The sequence below is a fragment of the Amia ocellicauda genome, chromosome 9, assembly GCF_036373705.1.
Source record: "Amia ocellicauda isolate fAmiCal2 chromosome 9, fAmiCal2.hap1, whole genome shotgun sequence".
NCBI lineage: Eukaryota > Metazoa > Chordata > Actinopteri > Amiiformes > Amiidae > Amia > Amia ocellicauda.
The window spans coordinates 33196935-33214598 of NC_089858.1; the positions used below are offsets into that span (position 1 = coordinate 33196935).

The 17664-nt window shown below is 45.7% G+C and overlaps 1 protein-coding gene across 1 annotated transcript; it reads right to left on the reverse strand.

The window, feature by feature from the left end:
* Nucleotides 1–12972: 12972 nt before the first annotated feature.
* pcna (proliferating cell nuclear antigen) lies at nucleotides 12973–16972 on the reverse strand. Its single transcript, XM_066714177.1, has 6 exons — nucleotides 16534–16972; nucleotides 14597–14694; nucleotides 14384–14451; nucleotides 13976–14170; nucleotides 13744–13867; nucleotides 12973–13618 (listed from the first exon to the last, which is right to left on the reverse strand). The coding sequence occupies exons 1-6, from the start codon at nucleotides 16752–16754 to the stop codon at nucleotides 13542–13544; spliced, it is 783 nt and encodes a 260-aa protein (XP_066570274.1). The 5' UTR covers nucleotides 16755–16972; the 3' UTR covers nucleotides 12973–13541.
* Between the last annotated feature and the right edge of the window lie 692 nt (nucleotides 16973–17664).

A 17664-nucleotide genomic window follows, 5' to 3' on the forward strand; every position in this document is an offset into this window, starting at 1 on the left:
GGTTTATGATGTTCTCTCATCAATGTCCACAGGAAATTAATGCCACCAAGAGAAAAATTAACAGAATTAGGCAGAATTAGGCCAATGTCCCCTATTCATTTCTATTGAAAAAAGAGCAGTTAACTCCTACAGTCATTTAAAAACACACTCCTTCCACATCGAGGCCCTGCGCTGCCAGGAGCCGAGCCCACAGAGGAGTCAGCAGGGCCCGAGGCTCGCTACACAAACACACACCGACACCCACCAGCCTCAGGACAGCCGCACACAAACACACACGATCCAACCAAATGTGAAAAATATACAAACATAAGAACAGTTTTCCCCCCAATATCTAAGAGCTCTGTGAAAATGTTGTACACCTGCCAGACTCTGAAAAAGACCCAGTTCCCATGAGAGAGACCAGCTGCATATCACTGGCAGCCCAGTATGCAGCTGCCTGCCACGCTGAGGGACACAGTAGCTCAGAAGTCACTCACACAGAGGACTCTCCTGTAGAGAGACTATTTTTCTGATACTAATGTTCATAGTATTCAGAAAAAATTATATTTACTTTACTTTTATTGCTGTTAAATTGTATTATTGTAATTTTAGTGAATGCTATTCTTTATCTATTGAATAATCTATTACTTGATCTATATTTATATTAAGAACACAAGAACATAAGAACATAAGACAGTTTACAAACGAGAGGAGGCCATTCGCCCCATCGTGCTCGTTTGGTGTCCATTAATAACTGAGTGATCCAAGAATCCTATCCAGTCTATTTTTGACAATTTCCCAAATTGTCTCTTCAGCCACATCGCTGGGGAGTTTGTTCAGATTGTGACAACTCTTTGTGTAAAGAAATGTCTCCTGTTTTCCGTTTTGAATGCCCTGAAGCCCGATTTCCATGTGTGTCCCCGGGTGCGTGTGTCCCTGCTGATCTGGAAAAGCTCCTCTGGTTTGATGTGGTCGATGCCCCTTCATGATTTTGAAGACTTGAATCAAGTCCCCACGTAGTCTCCTCTGTTCCAGGGTGAAAAGGTTCAGGTCCTCAGTCTCTCAGTAGGACATTCCCTTCAGACCTGGAATAAGTCTGGTTGCTCTCCTCTGAACTGCCTCTAGAGCAGCGATATCTTTCTTGAAGTGTGGAGCCCAGAAGTCCCTCTGAATAACCTGTGCTGCCGAGATTGTATCTGCTGAGCCACCTATTTTAGTACCATCTGCAAATTTGACAAGTTTGCTAACTATCCCAGAGTCCAGATCATTAATATAGATTAGAAAAAGCAAAGGCCCTAGTACTGATCCCTGTGGAACTCCACTAACAACCTCACTTTGCCACCAGCCACTGGGAGAGAATGTCTTTTTCCGTGACCCCAGCCAGATCCGTTCAGACTGGTCCCTAACACAGCTGCTCAGACTGGTCACTAACACAGACTGGTCACTAACACAGACTTGGCACTAACACAGCCGCTGAGACTGGTCACTAACACAGACTGGTCCCTAACACAGACTTGGCACTAACACAGCCGCTGAGACTGGTCACTAACACAGACTGGTCCCTAACACAGACTTGGCACTAACACAGCCGCTGAGACTGGTCACTAACACAGACTGGTCACTAACACAGCTGCTCAAACTGGTCCCTAACACAGACTGGTCCCTAACACAGACTTGGCACTAACACAGCCGCTGAGACTGGTCACTAACACAGACTGGTCACTAACACAGCTGCTCAAACTGGTCCCTAACACAGCTGCTGAGACTGGTCACTAACACAGCCACTCAGACTGGTAACTAACACAGACTGGACCCTAACACAGCCGCTCAAGAAACTGTACAGCAGACACAGTACAGCACAGCACATTGTATTACAGTATAATACAGTATAACACAGTGTAATACAGCACAGCACAGTGTACTACAATAGAGTGTAATACAGTACAGTGTAATACAATACAGTACAACACAGTGTATAATACAATACAGTAAAGCACTGAAATACAGTACAGTACAGACATAGACAGAGAGAGAAACAGAGGAGGGTAGCAGACAGGGGGGTCAGACATTCAAATATAGTACAGAGACAGAATTAAATATCTACTTATTTAGAGAGATAGAGAGAAGGCAGGTGGGTGGAGAGGGAGAGAGAGACAGGAGTTGAGGGGAGAGAGAAAGTGAGCGAGACAGGGTGGAGGGGCACACACACTGTAAGATAAAGGCACAGTAGAGATCTGCAACTGTTTATGTATTTATTTATACAGAGAGGGAAACAAAGGCTGTATCAACACCACTTTCAAAAGGGTAAAATCTCCATAAACCACGTGAATTTATTTTGTGTGTATTTATCCCTCTGTTTATTTATTTATTAATTTATTTATGTACAAGCCTAGAAGGCAGCGAGGCAGAGAGGGGGAGGGAGAGAGAGAGAGTGAAAGAGATACACAGAGAAGGAGAGAGATGGGGAGACGGAGTGACGGAGGGGAGTGAGGCAGGTAAGGAGAGAGAGAGAGTAATGAGGGGCAGAAAGAGGGAGAGTGGGGGGCAAGTACAATTAATTACCCCCTATCTGTTCTTCTTCTCATTTAAAACAATTAATTGTCAGGAGACACAAGAGACACAGAGACACACAGAGACACATACAGACAGAAACCGAGACACACACACATACAGAGACACACAGGATGGCTGCGAACAGAACATCAAATAAAATCAAATAATATAAAATACGAGGGATTATTTCGGGATCAGATTATGGCTGCCTGTTTTTAACTCTGAGCTCTGAGTCTGGCAGCTCTCCAACATCTCAGAGCACCTCTATCTCTGTGCCCCTTAACCCTGCTGCCCGGCCACCTAGCCCTGCTGCTCCTCCCAGGCACACTGTGAGTGTGTGTGTGTGTGTGTGTGTGTGTGTGTGTGTCAGGCAGCATGTAGATTGATTCAGTCACGACATTCCAACAACGCTTGGGTGCACAAGGAAAGGGGGTAGAGAGAGAGAGAGAGAGAGAGAAGAGAGAGTGAGTGTGTATATGTGTGCAGGAGAGGCAGAGGGGTAGGTGGGACGGGGTTGGTCATGCACAATTACACGCATTGTCACCAGGTGAGAGTGGGGGTGGAGGCGGGGATGTTTCCATGCCCCTGTGAGGGCGCAGAATTATTGATGAGCGCCGTCTGCCTCGAGAGGGTGGGGGGGCAGCGACAGGTGTGTAACTGTGTCACCGGCTGTAAACAATGTGCAGGGAGGCAGGGCTACAGTGCGTCAGTTCATTCGTGTGTGTGTCTGTGTGTGTATAAAAGGATAGAGACAGTGTGTGTCTGTGAATGTGTATAAGTGTGTGTATGTAAAACTATGTCAAACTAACACAGCGTCCCTAACACAGACTGGTCACTAACACTGATGCATTTTAAAACAACATTATTGCTATTTTTCCTAAATTTAGTTTTCCTGCTTCTTTGCACGTTTCTTGAAACTATTAATTTCTGAAACGTTTGTATTGCATTAGAAGCCGAATTTAACAAATACTGAGACAGGACTGCAATCATCCCCTGATTTGCTTTGTATTTACAACTCTGATTTTGACAATTAGATGTAATGAATGAAGCGGTCTCAGCCCAGGGCACGTTTTGCACTTTGATTAAATACACCACATTTGCACGTTTTAATTTGTATTCTGCCCACCCCCCCAGTCCCCCAGTCCCCCAGTCCCCCAGTCCCTGTGCAGTGAGATGTTTAATTGAATAATTGCATGCTTTGTTTAAAGCCCCTGTGTGGGCAGTTATGCGTGGCCGCCCCCGGGACAGTGCGGGTGACAGGACGGGCGAGCAAAGGAAGAAAGGCTTTGGTTTTAAAATCCCCACTGCTAATCCTCTCGCCTGCACTGCTCGCTGGTGGTTTGTGTGTTGTGTATTTTAATTGATTTAATTAACACCTCTATTTATATTAAATGTATTTTGAAAACCGCTGCTCTCTCCCACAACGCCGCTCCCCTCATTCTCACCCGTAGCCGCACCGCCGAATAAAGAATAATTGGTGTTGTGACGTAACTTGACTTTGTGTCCTGTGTCCCCTACAACGCTGTGTAGGTTTCAAAAAGTCTCGTTACTCATTACCTCCCCACGCACCGGCTCTTTCCAGATGAGTCTTCATAAAGTCGTGCCAGCGCCCCAAAAACGCATCCTTCACCTCTAATGTCAACCCTCCCATTAATGGGGACTGTTTTCCCAGGCAAAGGAAACTGCAGCTCTTCACAGGGAACTAGAGACCACTCTTGTCACACTCTTGTCACACTCTTGTCACACTCTTGTCACACGGTCACTGTGGCTCAGTGAGAGCAGTGAGACGCGGCCGGGGGGGTCTGCACAGGGATGCATGTAGGACTCAAACATATAACTGAATACAAAGTTCCTGGATTCGAGTATTATTATTCGTCTCTCTCTCTCTCTCTCTCTCTCTCTCTCTCAAGGAATAAGTGAAAGCTCCATCAAACTGTCGGATCCGTACAAGAGAAAGTTCTTGTAGCGCACGTATGCGCACAGTAGCAGAATCCCACCATCCCATTGGTGGAGCGGTACGGACGGGACTCTGGCTGCGGTGTCAGTGCAGGCGGCGTCGGGTCCGAGCTGGCATTGCACCGGGGCTGAAGACACCAGCGCCCACCAGTTACGCCACAGCATCTTTTAGACGCTAATCTTTTTCAACTCGTGCGTCATTCCCAACGGAGTGTTTTCATTGTAGAAAAATGACCTTTTACCTTTTACACAATGCTGGCGGTTATGCGCGCCTTTGTGGAGCTATATCTGGAGAAATGGTGAATTAAAAACAATTGCGATTTTTGTTTACTTATTTTTTCTCATCTATCTTTTCTTTTCTTTTTCATATGTCTGTGAAATACTATCACCATATATATGATTATAACTATGACGACTGCTGACTGAAGCCTAAACTGCATAATAATAATAATAATAATAATAATAATAATAATAATAATAATAATAATAACAATTACAATAATAATAAGTGGACATATATTTGGTCAATTTGCACTGATCAGCAGTGGCAGGATGCTCCTCTCGGATCACAGGCTGAGTGGAGCCGGCGGTGAGAAAGTTGTGTCCGCCTGTCCCTGTCCTACAGCCGGCGTCCAGCCCGGGGGACCTGCTGTCCCTCACAGAGACGCGCAGCAACAGGACACACATGGCCAGCTGTGTACAACAGCTCACAAACACCGCACCAATTCACCAAACATGACTATGACTATGAATATTATGATGCGTCAACGGGTTATGAACAGTAGCTATAAATAGTGCACTACACCTATTTTAAGGTGCCCATCGCCCCAGTCAACACACTCCGAGTGCCGGTGCTTCATTATGTAACCGGGCTCTGGCAGAACTCTCTCTCTCTCTCTCTCTCTCTCTCTCTCTCTCTCTCTCTCTCTCTCTCTCTCTCTCTCTCTCTCGGTATATAGCATCCGTCTCACTCGGGGGAGAAGCGCACCGGGACCCCCAGCAGCCCACAGACACCAGGAGCATGGGAGTAGTAGTAGCAGTAGTAAGTAGGATGATGGTGATGATAACACTAATAATAATAATAATAATAATAATAATAATAATAATAATAATAATAATAATAATAGTAATCAAAGCTGTTTACCTGCATGCTGTGCCGTCTGTTGCTCTGTTTGTCTCCCAGGCTGCGCTCCGAAACTGGCGGATGTGAACTCGTGTGACAGATCTCTCCTTCTGCCTCTGTGTTTATCTCCCTCTGTCTCTCTCTCTCTCTCTCTTTCTCCCTCTGTCTGACTCTGTTTATCTCTCCTCTCTCTCTCTCTCTCTCTCTGCTCAGCTGAGATGCTTCCTGACAGCGTCGAGCATCTGCCCCGGCTTCTTTGAAACGCAGTGAGAGAGAGAGATTCCCTCCGTTCTTAACCCGTTCCTCTCTCTCTCTCTCTCTCTCTCTCTCTCTCTCTCTCTCTCTCTCTCTCTCTCTCGCAGTCACATAAACCCGCAACGTACACCGTGCCGCCCCTTCTCTTTCTCCGGCTTTCTGTTTTTATGCAGTCCGCTTTCCGCTTCTCTTCCTGCTCTCAAGCTGCGGGAGCGCCTGGACGCGGTCTGCGGGAGATGGTGACAGGCTGTCAGCTGTTCCTGGTGACACCGGGGGGGCGCCTGGAAACACACACACGTGAAAGAACATTATTATTATTATTATTATTATTATTATTATTATTAGTAGTAGTAGTAGTAGTAGTAGTTATAACAGGATCTGATTCTGATAATAATTTATTTGATTTTTCAGTTGTGCAAATGATTTTGAGTATTTGTTAGAAGCCAAGCTGACAGTATTTGAAAATAATGCAAAAACAAAACACAAAAAAGTAAACCTGTAATCATGTAGTGTACTGTCAGACCAAGACCAGGGCTGGAGACCCTGCTGGACTGGCCTGGACTGCAGCGTTGCAGGTAGTGTTCAGTATTCCAGTCAGTGGAGTGAAATCAATTAGGGTGACCTTGGCTTATAACCGGGCTGCACACCTGGCGACAGAGAGAGACAGAGAGAGAGGGTGATGGGAAGAGAGAGATGGGAGGCAGTGGGGACAGTGGGGACACTATACTACACTGCAATACAGCACCATTAAATGCCCTACAGTTTCAGGGACGGTAAAAACACACTTATCGTGATTAACTTCATATATCAATATACAGATTAACAGATATATCAATATCTAATATGCTCTTATCCAGGACAACTTACGCTGTACACTAGAGACATTTCAAACCATTACAAAGTGCAGCAATACAATCAGTATCAAATACAATGAGCACATAAGTGCAGACAATACAGTTACAGTTTCACTTACAAGAACCACACACCAATTCTGTGATACTCCTGGCACGTTTTCTGCCTTCCAGTCAGACTGCAATTCTAACAGTCGTTTGGCAAAACACAACACACAATGCCACCACATTCACAACTATAATCTCTTGTGTGCAAATGAAAAGCATCACCGTTCAACAAGCTGAGCTCAATTACCAATTGACCGCATTCACTCTTCACATGAGCGTATGAGTTCACTTTGCAGTCAGACCTTCATTATGAATCCAGAGGCCACGTGTGAGGACTGCTGTGTGTGGAGAACAACGCAAGAGGTAGAGGAAGAGTGAGAGTGTGAGGAGGAGGTGGAGATGAAGAAAGAGGAGGAAGAGCAAGAGGAAGACCAAGACCAACACCAAGGACAAGGAGTTTACACTTCTCTATCTCCACCCTATTCCTCATTTCTCAATCCCATAAAGTTTTTCTCAGCATGGCAGTTGAAGGTGTTTGATCACAAACCCCATGAGCGTATGGCTCTTCTCCAGGCCATGGAGGACGCCTGTGGAGACATCCCAGCGCAGTCCTGTCAGGGGTGGATGTGCCGCGCCAGACAACATCTCCCCCGCTGTCTGGCCAGGGGGAACATCGCCTGTGATGTTGATGAACATCTGTGGCCGAACCAAAACAACAGACATGACTCATTTCGTGCAATGCAATCTTTTTTCTTGACTGTTATGACTTTGCTTTAACTGTATTTTGACAGATAATCTATTTCGTACAATTTATCTAACATACAGTACATTATAGGCCAATTATTCTTCCTTTGTATATGTAATATATAATGTACCGTATGTTTGCTTACAGTATGCTGTTAGAACTGTATTGAGTCATCTGGAAATATAACTCTTCAGGTTTTTGTATTGGTGTTCCTTTTTTGTACTGTTCTGTATTGCACTATAGTGTTCTGTATTATACTATAGTGTTCTGTATTATACTATAGTGTTCTGTATTGTACTATAGTGTTCTGTATTATACTAGTGTTCTGTATTGTACTATAGTGTTCTGTATTATACTATAGTGTTCTGTATTGAACTATAGTGTTCTGTATTGCACTATAGTGTTCTGTATTGCACTAGTGTTCTGTATTATACTATAGTGTTCTGTATTGTACTATAGTGTTCTGTATTATACTATAGTGTTCTGTATTGTACTATAGTGTTCTGTATTATACTAGTGTTCTGTATTATACTATAGTGTTCTGTATTATACTATAGTGTTCTGTATTGTACTATAGTGTTCTGTATTATACTATAGTGTTCTGTATTGCACTATAGTGTTCTGTATTATACTATAGTGTTCTGTATTATACTATAGTGTTCTGTATTGTACTATAGTGTTCTGTATTATACTATAGTGTTCTGTATTATACTATAGTGTTCTGTATTGTACTATAGTGTTCTGTATTATACTATAGTGTTTGTCTGTATTATACTATAGTGTTCTGTATTGTACTATAGTGTTCTGTATTATACTATAGTGTTCTGTATTGAACTATAGTGTTCTGTATTGCACTATAGTGTTCTGTATTGCACTATAGTGTTCTGTATTGCACTAGTGTTCTGTATTGAACTATAGTGTTCTGTATTGCACTATAGTGTTCTGTATTGCACTATAGTGTTCTGTATTGCACTAGTGTTCTGTATTATACTATAGTGTTCTGTATTGTACTATAGTGTTCTGTATTATACTAGTGTTCTGTATTGCACTATAGTGTTCTGTATTATACTATAGTGTTCTGTATTGTACTATAGTGTTCTGTATTATACTAGTGTTCTGTATTGCACTATAGTGTTCTGAATTGCACTATAGTGTTCTGTATTATACTATAGTGTTTGTCTGTATTATACTATAGTGTTCTGTATTGTACTATAGTGTTCTGTATTATACTATAGTGTTCTGTATTGAACTATAGTGTTCTGTATTGTACTATAGTGTTCTGTATTGCACTATAGTGTTCTGTATTGCACTAGTGTTCTGTATTATACTATAGTGTTCTGTATTGCACTATAGTGTTCTGTATTATACTATAGTGTTCTGTATTGTACTATAGTGTTCTGAATTGCACTATAGTGTTCTGTATTGTACTATAGTGTTCTGTATTGTACTATAGTGTTCTGTATTGTACTATAGTGTTCTGTATTGTACTAGTGTTCTTCCCTGAATGCTGTGCTGCTGCTGCAGAGACCCCTGTCAGGCTGATCAGAGTGCAGCAATGCAGGGGGTGGGAGAGGAGTGGGGGGGTGTCTGTAGATGCTTTTGAGAATAATTATGAGGAAGAGGCTAATTTTAGCTTTGCAGCAGAAAATAGAAATCACTGCCTAACAACCCCTCTGATGCCTGTGTGTGTGTGTGTGTGTGTATGTGTGTGTGTATGTTGTGTGTGTGTACTGTGTCTCTCTGTGTGTGTGTGTGTGTGTGTATAGTGTGTACTGCACTGTACTCCCTAACCCAGTGAGTTTGGGCCTGCGTCCTCTCTCCAGCGCTGAGATGGTGTGGTGGCTCTCACAGTGTGGGCGTCACGCTGTTGCTCTTGGATTGGCCAAGAGAAGGTGACCACACAAGCACAGCGCCTGCCCTCCCCAGCCCCGTCTGACTACACTGTGCACGGCTCCTTCAATAAATAGATCAGTACGTAGACAGATACATTAATTCATACAAACATACATGTAGGTAGATATACAAATAACTAAATAAATATATAATAGTTTTCTTAGTAGCTGCGCCAGGCTGCGAGACGGGCGCAGTGTGTGGCACAGAGCTAAGAGTCCCTGCCAACTGCACACAAAGGCACAGAAAAGACCTTTACTGGGAAAAGAGGAGAGGGGACACTGCCATTGGCTAATCCAGAGAGAGAGAGAGAGAGAGAGAGAGAGAGAGAGAGAGAGAGAGAGAGAGAGAGAGAGAGGGAGACAGTCAAACAGATTGAAGGAGAGGGAGAGAGGGAGACAGTCAAACAGATTGAAGGAGAGGGAGAGAGGGAGACAGTCAAACAGATTGATGGAGAGAAACAGAGAGAAAAAGGGAGGGGTGGGGGGGGATACACGAGGCTGTGTCGCTGTGGAAACGGTTGCTAAGCACCAGTGCCAGGGATGCTGAGATATATAGAAGAGAAGAGAGAGAAAAGAGAGGAGAGACAGAGGAAAAAATACAAACAAAGAAGAGGAGAGAGGGAAATAAAACAGTGAGAAACCAAATGGAGAGAGTGTCGGTGTGGACAGTGCCTACTGTCTGTCTCTTCTCTTGCTCCAACTGTCATTGTCTCTCTGTCTGTCAGGGTGTCTATTCATTCTAGACAGCCCCTGCACTCTGTGGTTATTTTTAGCTAATCTATCTCCTGCCTGCCTGAGCATCTATGGTCCCCGGAGGACCTTGAGTCTGGTCATAATTGCCTCTTGCTGTGAGATCAGATGAGGATTAACGCTCCCCTTCCCCTCTCTCTCCCTAATTCCCGCACCTTTTCTTTCTACAGCCTCCATGTCTCTCCTCCCCTTTCCCTCTGACTCCCACTCTCCTTCCCTTTCCCTCGTCTCTTCTTATCTGTCTCTCCCACCCTGTGTCTCTCTCCACCCCCCCTCCCCTCTCACCCTCAATTCCATTAGCTGATTGAAAGCTCAGGTGATCGGAAGGAATGAGATAACTTCTAAGAAAGAGAGAAGAAGAGACCACAAGAGGGGGGAGGAGCAAGAAGAGAAGAGGAAAGAAAAGTTAAAGCAGGTCCTTAATTAATCAAATAATAATTAGACTCCAATTAACTTAATTGACATTGGTCGTTAATCCCTGCACACCCCCAGCCTGTTGTTTAATTGCAAGTTAATTCCAGTGTCACTTCATTCCCCTTGGCTTCCCCGCTGCCCATCAACCTATCTGTCCAGCTGCCAGACTTTTTTTGCTGTATTGTGTTGTGTGTAGCATCCTGTACTGCACTATACTACACTGTACTGTACTATACTATACTGTCCCACACCACTGTTACACTGACGTATACTGCAGCACACTGTGCACTATGGCAGTGGGAGCAGCTGTGTGTGTAGCTGCTGTGGAGTTGTGTGGCACTTGGCAAGGCAAGGGTTAACGCACACAGTGCATCCTCAGCCACACACACAACCCCCCCATTCCACATGCATGATTACACGCCACCCCCACGCGTGTATAGCCGTGTGCTGCTCTCTGGGCAGGGAGAGTCACAGAGCACATCCATTATGGATGGAGCTTCAGCCTTAACCAGGGAGAGCTGAGGGGGCGGGGGGGGGGTTGGGATTACATAACCTCTGTAGCCAGGTCTTTACAGGAACACCACTCACAGACATACATTCACCCTCTCACACACAACCACACAAACTCACCCACTCATACATTCACTCACTCATATAAACTCACTCTCCCACACAGCCCTACACTCTCCTCCAATTATTTAACCCTCTCCAATTCATTCCACCCTATTCCGTTGCTCCCAAATTAAATATTGAAGTCTGAGCACTGCAGGAGGCTGGGAGGAGCAGAGTGAGTGTGTGAGTGTGTGGTGGGGGGGTGTTGCCTGTCCTGTCTCACTCTTTCTCAGGAGAGCGAAGAATCTTTCAGTTGAAGGTCGTTGCACAAAGTATTGTAGCCCAGTGTGGTGAGAGCTGCACATCAGAGAATACAACACAGTACAGCAGAGTACAGGCCAATCAAGTACTGCACAACTGTACTGCCCTATCCTATATTGCAGGGGTTTTCAAACCGGTACTGCAGTTCCCCCTGCACTGCTGGTTTTTGTTCAAACTGAGGTCTTAATTGCTTAATTGAATCCTTAATTGACCTAACAAACCTATATACCATTCAATTAAGTAATTAAGACCTAGGTTGGAACTAAAACCAGCAGGACAGGGGGTACTCCATGGGTTTGAAAACCCATGATATATTGCATAGCACAACACAAAACTCAAGTGTCCAGAACCTGACTGAACCATATATTTGAGAAGACCCTTCATTAAGTCTAATTGCAGGTCTTAATTAGAGACCGAGATAACCTTAATTAGACATCAGGCCGCCTCCATTAACCCTTAACAATTAACAATCAAATAAACTATTAACTATGAACCATTACTGAGCAACCCTCCACCCCATTCTTTGCCCGGCGCTGTGCTGCCAGGGGAGCGGTCTGTGACAGGGGTGTGGCAATGACATCATTGTGCCTGCACGGAAATGCCAATGCTTAATATAGGGGCCTGTTCCACATACAATATCTACACCTGTGCCCAGGTACTTTAGCAGAGTTACCCAGTTTTAGGGGAGCAGTCGTTCATTACACAAGCTGTGGCACCAAACTCCAGCACTGAAGCCAAGCAAAACAAAACCTCAAACCGCTTGCAAAGACAACAGGCCAATGAAGGGCATACATGTGTAGCTGTAGATTTAATTTTGTATCCCTGGTTGTGCGATTGTGCTTGGTTCTCTTGCACAAGGTCATGCCTCATGCACAACGTGCGCACCAGAGGGAGGGGGGCACCTCAGACATATGTTCGCATACAGGGATTATACAGCTCCAGCAGCCTCCCGCCACCATCTCTCCCTGAAGGCAACTCTGCACAGCTGCTTTACTTGAGCTTTCAGTCACCCTCCCTTTCCTGCTTAAATCCTGACCCTAACCATCCTCTCTCTCTCTCCCTTTTTCCACTCAAATCCACAATGGATGACAGGCAAAAAAATTAGAGCTTACTTCCATCAGGCAGACACACACAAGATTCAGAAGGGATTGAAACAGTCAAATCAGACTAGAACAATCCAGCTAGCAGAAAAAATATAAAAATCAATAAAAGGACATTGAGCACACTGCCCGCCTCCTCAGTTAATTAGCTAATTAAATGTAATTGGCCCCGTGCTGCCGAGGAAGGGGGGAGGCGGGGGCTGTACTCACTAATCACCGTAGCCTGCTTATGCAACCCCACTCAGACTTAAATCCACATTTCACAGATAACAGGGAAAAAACACAGCTAAAAGCGCTAGCATTTATTACGGCTTAATCTCTTAATCTCTCTCCCGGCTGCGAGCAGCACAGGGTGTGCTGGAAATGAAGGCTCTTGAGTGACACCTAGAGGCAAGGACAAGGATGGAAAGTTCTCAATAATGATAGAGTCCAGTTTTCAAAATTAAGTGTTTATTGTGGAATTTGAATAACAAAGCAGTAAAAACACTGGAAAGGTAGAAAAACTGTGGGCGGGGCTGCAAAAAAATAAAGTTATTTACAAGAATATCTACAGAATCAAGAGCCAAGTCAGACAAAGAAGTGCAAGCGAGATGGGAGAAGAGGAGAGAGAGCGCAAGAGAGGAGGGTGGCTCGGCCAAAGAAGTGGTTCGAAACCCAGCTCCCAGCATTTCCAGTTGCGCCATTAAAAGCACCGCTGTACCCAGAAACTGTGGCCAGTGATGCGAGACAGCTTTCCCTTCTCTTCAGACTGAGATTAAAAGACTTCAGACACAATGGGGCCAATACGGCACAGTACCAGACCACACCCCTCATTACAAATGCATCTTCTGTATTTAAACCTGAAAGACTACCAGGGTACGGCCTAGTCAGAGCCTGGAAACCACTCTCTCCAGATCACCCCTCCATCATCCCTCTGCTCCTCTCAGCACCCCAGGAAAAGATCTCCTCGGACCCCCTCCCCATCCCTACATCTTCTCTCTCCCCCTCCACTCGTGCGTCGGGTTAGGAGGCCTCTTCGTCGATCTTGGGAGCCAGGTAGTACTTGACATGACCCATGTCTGCGATCTTGTACTCCACCACTGCAAGGGCGAGAGATACGGACGATTCAGGTTAAAAACTTGTCTTATACACGTTGTCAACAAGAACAGGAAACTCATACGCAATTGTAGCCCAGTGTGCGTCTATATGATCAGTGTGTCCTTACCCAGGGGGATGTCTGCAGACATGCTCAGGGTGACCGTCTTCGAGAGGGGGGTGGCCTTGGTGAAGAAGTTGAGGAAGTTGAGTGCAAAGATCAGCTGCACGGGCTCATTCATCTCGATACTGACCTGCAGAAGGAGACAGAGCGACAACCAGCGTCAGTCACGCATCACAGAGCGACAACACAACAGGCAGACACGGCTTGGAGACGGGCTGGTGGAGACCGCAGCACTCACCGCCTCCTCCTCCTTGTCCACGTTGCTGGTCTGGGACAGCTTGACGTTGCCGGTGCCCAGCTCCCCGCTGGCGGAGAACTTGACCCCGTCCTTGGCGCAGGAGATCATGACGGCGTCGCCGATCTGGGACAGGTCCCGGCAGATGCGGGCGAACTCCCCGGACGGCATGCGCACCACGCAGCTGTACTCCTGCTCCTGGGGGGGTAGAGAGGGGAAGCAGGGTGTCAGGTGCCAGGACAGAAGTGTTTTGGGTCCCTCTCCCCTTGCTTCTCCACCCCACACATTTTTCCACAGCACCATTGTGAACCAGTGCTGCACCTGCCCCCTGCCCTCTCTGACACTGGTCTCATCCCTTGCCCATCACTCCCTCTCCCCTTCCTTGGACACCGGCTGCTGCCTCTCACTTACTGGAATTCCCAGCTGCTCAACATCCAGGTCCATCAGCTTCATCTCGTAGTCAGACACCTTCTCCTGGTCTGGTGATAGATAGAGAACCACATTCAGACTCCGTGCAAAACACCAGGCTTGACAAAGCATGTGTTCCAGTAGCGTGCCGGTCTGTGCCTCAGACACCGAGCGTCTCGAACACCAGGGTCAGCGTGCCCGGGTGTCTGTACTCACTGAGGGTCTCGAACACCAGGGCCAGGGTGTCGGCGTTGTCCTCAGCTCTCAGGGTGATGATGTCCTCATTCCCAGCACACTTCAGGATCTTCGACATGCTGAGGGACAGAAGGACAGTCAAACCAGGGCACAAATACAGCATTAGGGACAGCCCTAGTGCTGGAGAACACAGGCCCAGAAAAAGACATGCACTACAGAAGTGCCCACTGAGACACTTCAAATGGGTAAAATATATAAGTAAATAGTGGATAAGGTCACACTTTACAATAAGGTACCGGGATTCCTCATTAATTATTTCTTAGCAGACGCCCTTGACCAGGGTGAGAGCAAGTATGAGAGCAATACAAAGTCCACAAATACAGTGCAGTTCAAGGGCTGATGCAATTTACAAATTCCAATTTACACAAGTGTATAGGAAATATACAGTAAACAAGACAAGTCCTACATCCTAGACTGTAAAACCTAATAAGTGCAGACAAGATGTGAAGTCATCATTTAGAGCTATGGGAAAGGGGGCACAGGAGAAATCACTATAAACAATACGAGTACCAGTAATGCAAAGCAAGAAGTATGACAAAACATTGTACAAGTGCAATTTACAGGAGAATAAACGACTAAATTCAATGTAAAAGTAGTCTGAAAAGATGTGCACCACACATATTAATACATGAATATATGAATATCACAGGATAAACACTTGGATAGGTCTTGCACGTCATTGGAGTTCTGATGTTCATCACATGTATAAGTGTTTTAGGGTCAGGGTTCATGTGCTCAACATCAGAACGCAGGTGTCTCATGGTGCACTGATGTGTAAATCCTCTAGTACTCATATTCATTCGGGACGGGAGACGGGACCTTACTGTAAAGTGTTACCATATATTACACATATATCCGAGAACTAATTTAAGTGCTTCAGAATCTCATTAGACTTGGAGATGATTCATAATCGGTTTGATTTGTGAACTCGAAGGCTGTCACTCTGGCGCGCTTAAAAAATTTCCCGCCAAGTAAGAGCTCTACTGCGGATTTGCCGCCTAAATGACGTCACGGTTTAACTTCCTATGGTGCCCCATCTGCATCTCTGTGCCGGGTCTCTTACACAATCAATAAAGGCCTGGCCTCTGCGGCAAACTACTACAATTAGCTTTCTCTCCCCCCACCACCATTTATTACTGTATATTACGCGCACACACCACTGCAGGCATATCTCCGGAGGTCTAAAGATGTAAAAGGACCCCACCGCCTTACAACAGTACAGCAAAACATCACGATGATACATTTACTGTACTCGTATATAGAGAGCTGTCATACGATCTAGTCGACATGGCAGATCCTAAAAGCGCTATTGAATGCTCGATATACAAGCAATGCATTTCCCACACAAGCGGGCAGACAAGCACAGGCATGTCCAACTGAGACCGCAGAGACCCGCACTGCGCTCCCGGGCTATGCGTGCATAAACACGCGATATTTTATTTATAAATACAAAACGGCTAATCGATCTAACATGACCAAAGTTGCGACTCGGTGAAACTGGATCGGTAAAAAGTTAATCAGTTTTTAAACTGTACTCGGGGGTTAAGATGGCGGCAATTACGCGCCAAGCCTGTATTGGGTCCAGAATACAGCGATCAGCCTGCATTGGATTAAAATGTCAATTAAAAAGGCACTCTTGATTGACGTCTGCCTAAAGGCGTAGAATAATCAGCACAAATCACTAACATCGCTACCCTGTTCTTGGGATTATAATGATGGACACCAGGCCGATCCACATTACTGCTCACTCGGTGCACAAGTCTGCACCCCCTGCACCCGCGTCCCGCTCCCCCGGCTCGGTCCTCTCCTGTCCCCCGACCCGACCCGACCCGCTCAACTCGGCTCGCTTTGCTCGACACCAGTGGAGGGGGTCTCCTCTCTCTCCCTCTCTCTCTCACCTGCTCAGGTTGACCCCCATGGCCAGGTTGCGGTCGCAGCGGTACGAGTCGAAGCCGTCGCTGCGCATGGTGAGCTGCACCAGGGACACATGGGAGGAGTCCATGCTCTGCAGCGAGATGCCGCTGGAGCTGATGTCCCAGCACGCCTCGGTGATCAGGTCCTTCAGCGCCTCCAGCACCTTCTTCAGGATGGAGCCCTGGACCAGCCGTGCCTCGAACATCTTTGCCGCAGTGAAAGTAAGTAAAGTGCGCGTAAAAGTGGTCAAACGGACAGGAGTGCGGATCTTCACAGAGGTGCACCTGACAGACGAGCGTTATAAAGAGGCAGGGGGGTTGAGGTTGCTCGTTGAAGGGAGGAAATTGGTGTATAAAAGTGCAAATGTTCTTCAGTAGCACTCCCGCCCGACTGAAAGGAAAATGCGATCTGCTTAGGCGCGCACTCAGTAGTTGTCTATAAGCTGCCCCCTACGTCACTTCCTGCCGACCGCCTTCGCTTGGCGGAATCTTCCACGGAGAAACCGCGTCTCTGCCTGAGACGCCATTTTGGCTCCTGCCTTCACGTTGACTGGAGTCGACCTTCCGCACTTGTGCCACACTGACGCCAGTTTCTTCTCCTTCCGCTTCAGCCCTTTTCTTGTGCCGCAGAAAGAGGAAGTTGCTAACATGTGAGAGCACAGCGGAGAACAAAAAAAAAGGGCGCCAACTTCTCTTTTTGACATCTCGGTAACTTGTTAAGACCATGTTGTGGGCAGTTCATTATTATTATTATTTTTTTTTTTTTTTTCTGGTTTGTTTATTTAAAGATTGCTACACTGGTTGTTTTGTAACGAGTGTAAACTTATTTTAATATTATAACTATCCATATATTAACCTCAGAAATATATATTTTCATATATACACACACACAAGTATATACTATATATACACACACATAAGTACGTATATATACATACACACACACACCTTACACAGAAACACTTATGACACTCAGCTGCCCCCACTACAGTCTGAATACACCCAGCACACCCCCAAACAAGATGATAGATAGAAGAAGGAGAGAAGAGTGTGAGAGATGAGGAGGAGAGTTATTCTATGCTAGGTTCATATGCAGGAGAAATGAATGAAGAACAC